This window comes from Pygoscelis adeliae, unplaced genomic scaffold, assembly GCF_000699105.1.
Source record: "Pygoscelis adeliae isolate BGI_AS28 unplaced genomic scaffold, ASM69910v1 Scaffold24, whole genome shotgun sequence".
Classification (NCBI taxonomy): Eukaryota; Metazoa; Chordata; class Aves; order Sphenisciformes; family Spheniscidae; genus Pygoscelis; species Pygoscelis adeliae.
Genome location: NW_008824806.1, coordinates 4599770 through 4608550, shown reverse-complemented (window position 1 = coordinate 4608550; position 8781 = coordinate 4599770). Strand labels below are relative to the sequence as shown.

The 8781-nt window shown below is 40.9% G+C and overlaps 1 protein-coding gene across 9 annotated transcripts in view; it reads right to left on the bottom strand.

Moving 5' to 3' along the window:
* Positions 1–8781, bottom strand: part of LDB2 (LIM domain binding 2) — a 225800-nt gene that overhangs the window by 144866 nt on the left and 72153 nt on the right. For all 9 annotated transcript variants that reach the window (XM_009324083.1, XM_009324078.1, XM_009324085.1 and 6 more), the window contains exon 2: positions 3315–3417. In XM_009324083.1, coding sequence (XP_009322358.1) covers positions 3315–3417 — 103 coding nt within the window. The remainder of the gene's footprint in view (positions 1–3314; positions 3418–8781) is intronic.

The window sequence follows — 8781 nt, the reverse complement described above, 5'->3', positions numbered from 1 at the left end:
AGAGCTGATAGTCGAGGAGAAACCTTGCAGACCCAACAGTGAGAGTAGCAAAGGGAAGAAAAACACTTCTCTCGGTGTAGAGAGGTGTGCTGTAAAACACGATAATGTGAAAGGCAGGCCTAAAAATATTTGGTGTTTTTCATAAAGCTTCAGTCTGGGGCCATGAAATTAAATGAACAGCTTAGTTTTCTGAGACCAAAAAAAGTGAGTTTACAACCCTTACAGTTTCTTGGACAAAACTGTATATTAAAAGTTAAAAGAAACAGGAGGCAAGTAAAAGTAGTATTTTTTTAAAATCTTGTAACACTTACACAAACAATGATTTACAAGCCTGATTCATGTGCGCTGAACAAGTTGCATTGGCTGTGGGATTGGACTGTCCAGGTAAGAGCAGAGGGCAGAGGGAGCCAGCTGGAAAAAAGGCTGTGGTAGAAAACCCATGGAAAGGAGAAGTTTAAAGCAAGCAGGGAAAAGAAGCCCCTAGAGGGGTTTGGGGACTGCAGTCAAGACTAGAGAAGAGCAGAAGAGAATATGCAAGTTCCCAGCAGCCTCCCAAAACACTCTTGGGGGCTTTGAAGATGGAACCTGGGGCAAAACACCGTGCTCTTCCTCGTCTCCAGCGGTTTAAGGCAAGATCCGGATAGTCCCTGAGAACAAGGGGGGAAAAGGACTGGGGATCGCCATAACGCAGAGAAAAATTGTGGCCACAAAAAACTATTTGTCTGTCCACAACACCACCCCCCCCCAAGATTTTTTCTGGAATTTGTTTGCTCCAGAAGAGAATATTTTATTTCCCAAAAGAGGGAAACCATTGCCTAAAGGAAAGCAAATGAGGTGGCAGCCACAACCAATGTCAGAGATGTAAGCAAATCTCTCACAGGCTGAAGCAAGACAAAGACAGGCAATTTTGAGCTGAATCCTGGAGCAAAGGCAAGAGGTTGGCATCCTTCATCACTTTCAACTCTATAAATGACTTCTCAAAGGATGCCTATTTCTCTTTCCTAGGGCCTAATCTTGGTTCTCTCCATTATTGGTTGTGCCTGCAAAAGCAAGAACAAACAATTTGTCTTTTCTCTTCCCTCGCCAGCTCCGATGTTTTTAATGCCCACTACATACCAAAGAGTGTGGACGCTGGGTGGGGAGGCAGATGTCTCGCTGGGGACAGTGTGGATGGAGACCAGGCACTTTTGTTTCATCTCTTCCAAAACTCCATGCTTGGTGCTGCAGCCACTCAGCATACTCCGGCTTATCTAACAGGAGCCCCCGCCCACTGGCCAGCAATTTCACCAGTTATTCGAAATAAATGTACTGGGTGACGTTATGGTCTTTGGGAGATGCCAAGACCCTCCATAGTCGTAACGGAGCAGGCACACAGCTTGGGTGGGCAAAACGGAGACCTCGATCAGATCTCTGTGCTCAGCGAGGACTGCTACAGGTAGAAGCGATTTTCTGCTAATGTTTGCACCCAAAGGGGAGCAGACTGCTCTGTTCTCAACTCCTGGATATGTTTTTGGACACAAACTTCCCTGGTAGGAAGAGAGGGTTGCTCTTAACACACAACCTCCACTCTACGCCCTTCCCAGGCAATGCTGGATGTGTCCCCGAGCAGGGACTGGGACAACCTGACACCCCCAAGGCTGCTCTCAAAGCCTGCTCAGATGGCAATGGAAGTCCCAGACTGGAACAGCTCAAGCATGCACTTTAGAGTATCACTAAACAAGAATACTGCTCATGTCAGAAAGAATCACTAATACTGTAGTTCAGAATTACGTAAATATTTACTAATGAAGGAAAGGAAGCGTGAATGAACAGAAAAAGCCTTATATGCTGAGCTTTGATTCCAGATGCTGAGAATAATGGCACCAAAAGCAACAACAGTTTGTGCAGAGGTCAGAAATTAAAGCCAGAGGAAAAATCCTGTGTACTAGTGGCTTTTAAAAACATGCCCACAGTAATTTGATTTTTCAATCACACTTATCAGCAACAATGCTAAGAATCACAGTATTGCCCCGTACCAAACTGTCCCAGCTACAGATAGCACAACCATTATCAAGCATTTGTGACAACAGGAATATTTTACTCTTTGACAAATTCTTTCATATGCAGCACTGTTTTCCAGAAACACAACTCCCTCTGATCTAACTGGACATTAATTGCTTTTTTGCTGATGTATCTGTGCCTTCTGGACTGATAACACAACTAGCAAATCTGATATATGACAAGTTGACTCAACCTAATCAGGACAGATCAGCTGTTACCAACGTTGCTATAGGCTGTAATTTGAGGACCTTTACAGAGTTATCACTTGCTTTGAAAGGCAAGAAACTGTAATTCTGTCAACACTAATCCCAGAACGTGCGTTCAAAGTGGCTGTTATTTTTTCTCCAGGAGAAGGTAACACTTGTCAAATAAATACCTGAGATAATTGATAAAAGGAATTAGAAGTATGTGAGTGATATGCTGACAATCAGTCACTCTCACAAAAAAGAACCTCGCAAGATTCAGAACATTAAGCAGAGAGCACAAGCTGCCACCGTGAAGCAGGGGTCACTCTGGATGGAGTGAAACAATTGGCAATGCGGTTTTTCAATGTTTACTTATCTCTCTGTTGCTTAGTGCTAAAGCTGAGTGAATTAATCCCTTCAAACAATTTGTTCGATGAATTTTACCCCTTTTTCTTGCTCAGCGTATGCAGGCAATGGATACCAATGCCATCAGATTTATTCACTGCTTCACTTTTATTCGAGCTTTCATTTAGTGCTTGATTGAGAGTATTCTAGACTTCTACTGCTGTTCAGACAATATCCAGGGCAGGTCCTTAATGTGTGCAAACAGCATAGATCCGCGCAGCTGATGGAATAATGATTATCTACACCAGCAAGGATGTAGCTAGTGTATTTTTTTTCTGATCCCTGTTTAAATCTGGAAGGCCTTCCAGCAACAATACTGAAATCTGCTACAAAGTTCCCTTTCTGTGACCAATTTTGCCCACAAGACTCAACACTCGAATGTTTGCGGAAACCAAATTAACAAAGAGTGCAAGCACAGCCAAAGCAAATTAATTTAAAAAATCCAAAGATTATATTGTATTATTTGCCCTACTTCACTAGGAAATAATTTATTTTCATGTAATAAAATTCAGAGGAATTCCACAAAAAAATGGATTCCCAACCCATGCAATTCTTTAATGGAACTTGATGGTCACTGAATACGAACAAGTGAGTTTGTCATTGCCAGGGTTGCATCTGTCTTTTACAGATAAACTGTGTTTAGAAACTCAGGCTTAAAATTAGGACAAAAAATATATCTCTTACTGTATCGCTTTGGTCCATCTTCCAAACAAAATGAAAGGGTTAAGGTTGCATCATCTTCAAAAAATTCAGTTGCAAAGGCATCCCACCAGAGGTTGTCACTATCCTAGGAAGCAACAGATCATTCACTTAACAGAAGGCAAAATGAAAATATGTTCATCCTTTGTAAAAGAAATTCAACAGGATCACACATAGTTTGCACTTCTTCACCTATGATTTTGGGGTGTAGATGTCTATATGATATTTCAAACTAATTTTCCTAGATAAAGTTCTAGTTTTAACTTAAGAAAAAAGCTAAAATGTTTAGTTTATTATACAATAAACTGTCTTTCATTTTGTCAAGCAGACTAAAGATATAAAAACTTTCATTCTCATAAATAATGTTTTTCTTTATATGTTAAAAGTTGTTTTATAAATCAGTTGCAAATAAAGTGATTATGACTTTTTCCCCCCTTTTCTGGGCTATGTATCTCAAATGCTTGGTCCTAATAATGAAAAAACTTCAGTACTTGATTCCATAATGCTACATAACCTGATTATCAGCATGAGTTGACAAGAAAGTTATTTAGAAACTAAATATAATAGCCATTCCACTCCAATGCATTTTATATAAATACAATGCTACAGCAGGTTAATTAAATACCAGCTAGTTACTTAAATGTAATTGTTGTGAGAAATCTTTACTTTTCTGTGTGATACATGAAGTGAAAACAATATTTTAAGATGACCTGTGTATACTTAGACTTACAGTAATACACATAGCTGGAACATAGCAATTATTAATAGCGTACCATGTAAAGCATATACCAATACACCACTACAGGTGGTCTGTTGGCTTTGATAATTGAACCAGGCATTTTCAGACCTGGGTGATCAACAACAGGCACCCAGACCTCAATGTCTAGCACCTGTGCAAGTGGTCCAGCTTGCAAGGGTTTTCACAGAAGTCAGGCAACAACAGAATCCACCAACTGTTTCATTCAAAAGCTGTGGATATATTTAATGGCTGGATTTGAAATGTTTGGTGCGGTCTCTTCCGCTCTGTTGAGGTCCAGAGATTTAAATCACTTGCAGCACACAGGATCAGCAACAAAGCTGGAAATACACTTCCAAAGATGCCCCAGTAGCACTCCTCAGACCCACTCTATCCCACTCACAGCAGCTGCCTTCCCAGCGTGCAAAGCCAGGTTCATTCAGTGCACTGAGCACTGCGTACCTCTTCATGACTGAGCAATATGTAACTAAGCCAGAAAACATTTGTTACCTTCACAGGAAAAAAAAACCCTGAGATAAAATGCCGATTCAAGACAAAACATGCATCTATCATGCTCATTATGTGTACACATGCAGAGAAATAACTATCTGGGTTTTTTAGTTCTGCTCCTGTTTTTCCTGAAGATGTTACTATTGGATTTCACTCCAAACTGCTGAGCTGGGTAGCTTTCCTGCCTCACAACTTTACTTTGATTTTTGCCAAGCATCCAATGGCGAAATGGTAAGGACAGGTTTTAGCATTCCAGATCCTACCAGAGAACCCCGAGAGACTTCTTGGCTGGGTCAGAGCCTGTAATTCATCTTCGTTACCAAGGCTCATCCCGCCCGGCAGCGGCAGGACAACGAGCGACACGGCCCTGTGGCACTTGCTTAAAATTCAGTCACACAAAGAGGTATCAAAACCATCCCCACATCTTAGAAATCTGTTGTCACAGAGAGCTGCTGCCCTTTCCTCTTTGCTGGTGTAAACCTGATGAGTGTTTCCACATGCAAACATCGCTGCATTGACTAGCCAAGTAGCCACAAGGGTAAGTACAGAATATACGTACAGGGGTTCAACAGAAGCCCAGCAACCAGCTTCGAGCAACACCCCTCTGCGCACCAACCCTTCACTTGGGACAGTCTGGTAGGTGACATTATAAGCCCATACAAGAGTGTATTGTCCAACAAGTAATTACAAGCTATCACTCTGCCATTTGCCAAAAGAGAGACTGCAGTATCGTTTAACTGGGATCTTTCAGACACACTTGTCAGAGAAGGAAGAGGGGAGGGAAGGATTTAAGCAATGTCACATCCCACATTTGCAGCACTTGTTAACTCCGTAGCTGAGTATCGCTGGAGCTACTCATACAGCATCCAACAACACAGGAGGCAAAAGGAGAGCATCACATAGCTGGGATGCAAATGCACACAGGAAGGACAGAGAAGAGCAGGGAAAGTGCAGGGCCTCACCTCAGAACTACACATATTTGCACTCACTCTTGCTTCCAAGAAGTCTGAATGCAAGGAAAACACGGAGACGGAATTACTGTGGATTCCCTCCCTGGGTAGATGAAATATCCAGACTCTGTCACAGTTTGAATACTGTCCAAGGTTTTTATCTTACGCTTTTGCATATTTTATGTCAAGAGGAAGGAAAAACAGAAAATGCAACACCCCACCCCCACCCACAAAAATAACCCCAAACCTTAATAGAATATATAAATCCTCTGTCAAGCTTGGATATGCTCTGCGGATTAATTCTTTGCTCCACCCTTGTCACAGGTGGGCCTAACTACTCTCACAGCCAAATGGTGAATAAAACCAAATGAGGTGTCCCCTAGCCAAGCTGAAAAAGGATCCAGTTATTAAAAAAAAAAAAAAAAAAAAAAGAATAATAAAATCACCCCCTTTTTCTTGCAAAGAGGAGATGGTGAAGGCAAGGCTGCCCCCAGGCATCTTTAACTTATGCTCTGACAGGTTACGGGGGATTTTGCCAGAGTAATTATTTTTCTATTCAACAATAATGAGAAATTACCATGGCAACCTCTCTTTCACATAGTGCACTCACACGCTCAAACATTGAAATAATGGCCTAAACTTGACAAAAAAAATTAATACTTTAAAAATATTTTGTATTAAAATAAACTTAAGGAATGGGTCAAAGGAGAGAGACAGTCAGCGAGTTGGGTCAGAAGTGAAGATGCCATGCTGCTGTAGCCAGCTACCCAAGCAGCAAAACGTCCTCTGCCACAACTGTCATTGTTCCCTCTGATCCCCTCCACCCCTGGTATTATTTGTAATTTGAAGCATGGCTCAACTCTGAATAGGGTCTCCAAGTAAATGGAATCCTAGGGTTTCAATATTTTTTCCTGACTCTGATTTCTTTGGCAAATGTAATCAGATTTTAAGTACAATGATGTTCTTTTTCCCCCTCCATCTAATAGTCCCACATGTTCACTGTGTGATCTGAGAGTCAAGCTGGGTTCTTCTTTACACCTTACACACTTACATGATTAAGAGTCTGCAAGCCAAATGAGGCTTTTCTACTTGCCCGTGATGGTGATTGCTGAACCAAAATAGGTCTTGCAACCGGAATATAAGGCCAATTGAGCCTATGGCATTTTCTCCAAATTCCTTTATTTTTGTTTAATGACTTGGAAGGCAGAATGGAGCTCATGTAAAAAGTCAGTACGTGAAACCACGCCCAAGAGAGGATGCAGATACCTTGCAGGACAGAATTGGAATTCAAAATGATTTTGATAGATTGCAGAAATTATCAGAAATGAAGATGAAATTCAACAAAGTGTCAAAAGCACAAATACAAAATGGGGAATAACTGGCTAAGCAGTACTGTAGAAAATGGTCCAGCTCATGAAGCAAATATGTCAGCAATCTGTTGCTCTTGCAAATAAGGGAAATGTCGTAGATATATTTCCCTTCCACTCCAGCAAACACATCTCTGGAAAGATTTCAACTGGAATAGTCCGTCCACTTCTGGAGTACTGTGGACAGGTCTGGGCCACCCACTTTTAAAGAATTTAGCTGAGAACAATAGGAATCATTGAGTTTAAAGACACAAGCAAACAAACAAACCAACCCCAAAAGACTCATAGGAAGCAAGGCAGAAGGACCTGGTTGTGTTTAGTATAAGACAGAAGAAGCTCACAGGGAATGTGACAACAGCCTTCAACCATATGAAAAGATTGCTCTAAAGAAGAGCGATCACTTGTCCTCGGTGGCTAACAACGATAGAAGAATTAATAATCGACTCAGTTTGCTGCCATCGCAGGTTAAGTGGTTTAATCCCCTGTTACAGATTTCTAGGCTAGTGTTTTGCAGTGAGGAAAGAGCCGCAGAGCACGGCTACCGTGTTCCCAAGAAGAGTGGATGCAGAGGTCCCACTGCCTATGAGCCTTGGGCAGAGCTGCCCCATCACGGCAGCTCCATGGCTTGTACCTGGTGAGAAGCAGATTTTTGTTTTTTCCCCTCAAATCACTTTTTGGCTGCACATGTATAACAGGTGTAAATAGTATATTAAAAAGAGAGTCATGGAAACAAATAAATGCAATTCTGAATACACACAGGAAACACATCAGTTCTGAAATGGGACCTTTTTTTTTTTATACAATCACTTTTCAGGGAAGAACTGAATTTTAAACATCAACCTATGTGGCTTGGCATTGGACAAGGCAAAAATAAAAAGAGATAGTGCCCTTGGGAGCTTACATTTTTCTTCTGGCACCGGCAACCCTTCCCTATTGACACTTACTATTTTCAGAACTCTATACGTCCACACTCCCGTTGGCAACATACACGCTTCTCATATTCTTTCAAGTTAATGCTGCACGAGGAAACGGCTGTCTCCCTAAGGAGAGAATGGTATTCCTCCCCTCCTCCCGCTCCCAGAAAATCAAACTACACTTGAGCTTTTAAAATGCAGTTCAAGATAAGATTTTGCCATTAAATACACCTGTAAAAACTGCACAGCCATTACAAATTATGAAACTCACAAGATAAGTATCATAAAAAAATTCTGACACTAATGTTTATACTCAGAGCACACTGACAGACCATTAAAAATAAAATGCCTGAATGCAAGAAACCAATAACTTTCCCCATTAGCTTTAAATTAGACCTGTCTTGAGTCTACCCAACATATTTAAGGTTCTGATATAAATTTCACAGGAGTAACAAATTAACAGGGATCAATATATCTTAATTTTAGACATTTGGACATTTGAGTACTGATCTATAGGTCTGGGCCTGCAATGCAGAATGGTTTTATGATCAGGCATAGGGGGTTTTTTGCTATTTATATATATTCTATATGGAATACCGATATTCTGAGTCTTAAATTGATTTTCTTGGAAACAGTATGAACAGAGTGAGAGAGTGGAATACTCATATAAAGAAGGTAGGCGAGAAACCCATATAGTCAAATGGCTATCTGTTACCATACAGGTACAAGAAGGTGCACACCTATCCTACATTCAGAGCATCTTTGCTAGCAATATGTGGTACCTTCTACAGTTATTAAAAGCACCTGAAAAAGAGGACCAATCTGGTTGCCCAGGGCTGGTTTGTAAGGACCACTCCCATTGCTTTTGCATTTGTTATTCTCTCTCATTTATTTTATCTTAAACATAAAGCATGTTTTATACAGCATTAAACATGTCTTTAATCTTGCAGCTACTGGTATCTTACAGAATCTCCA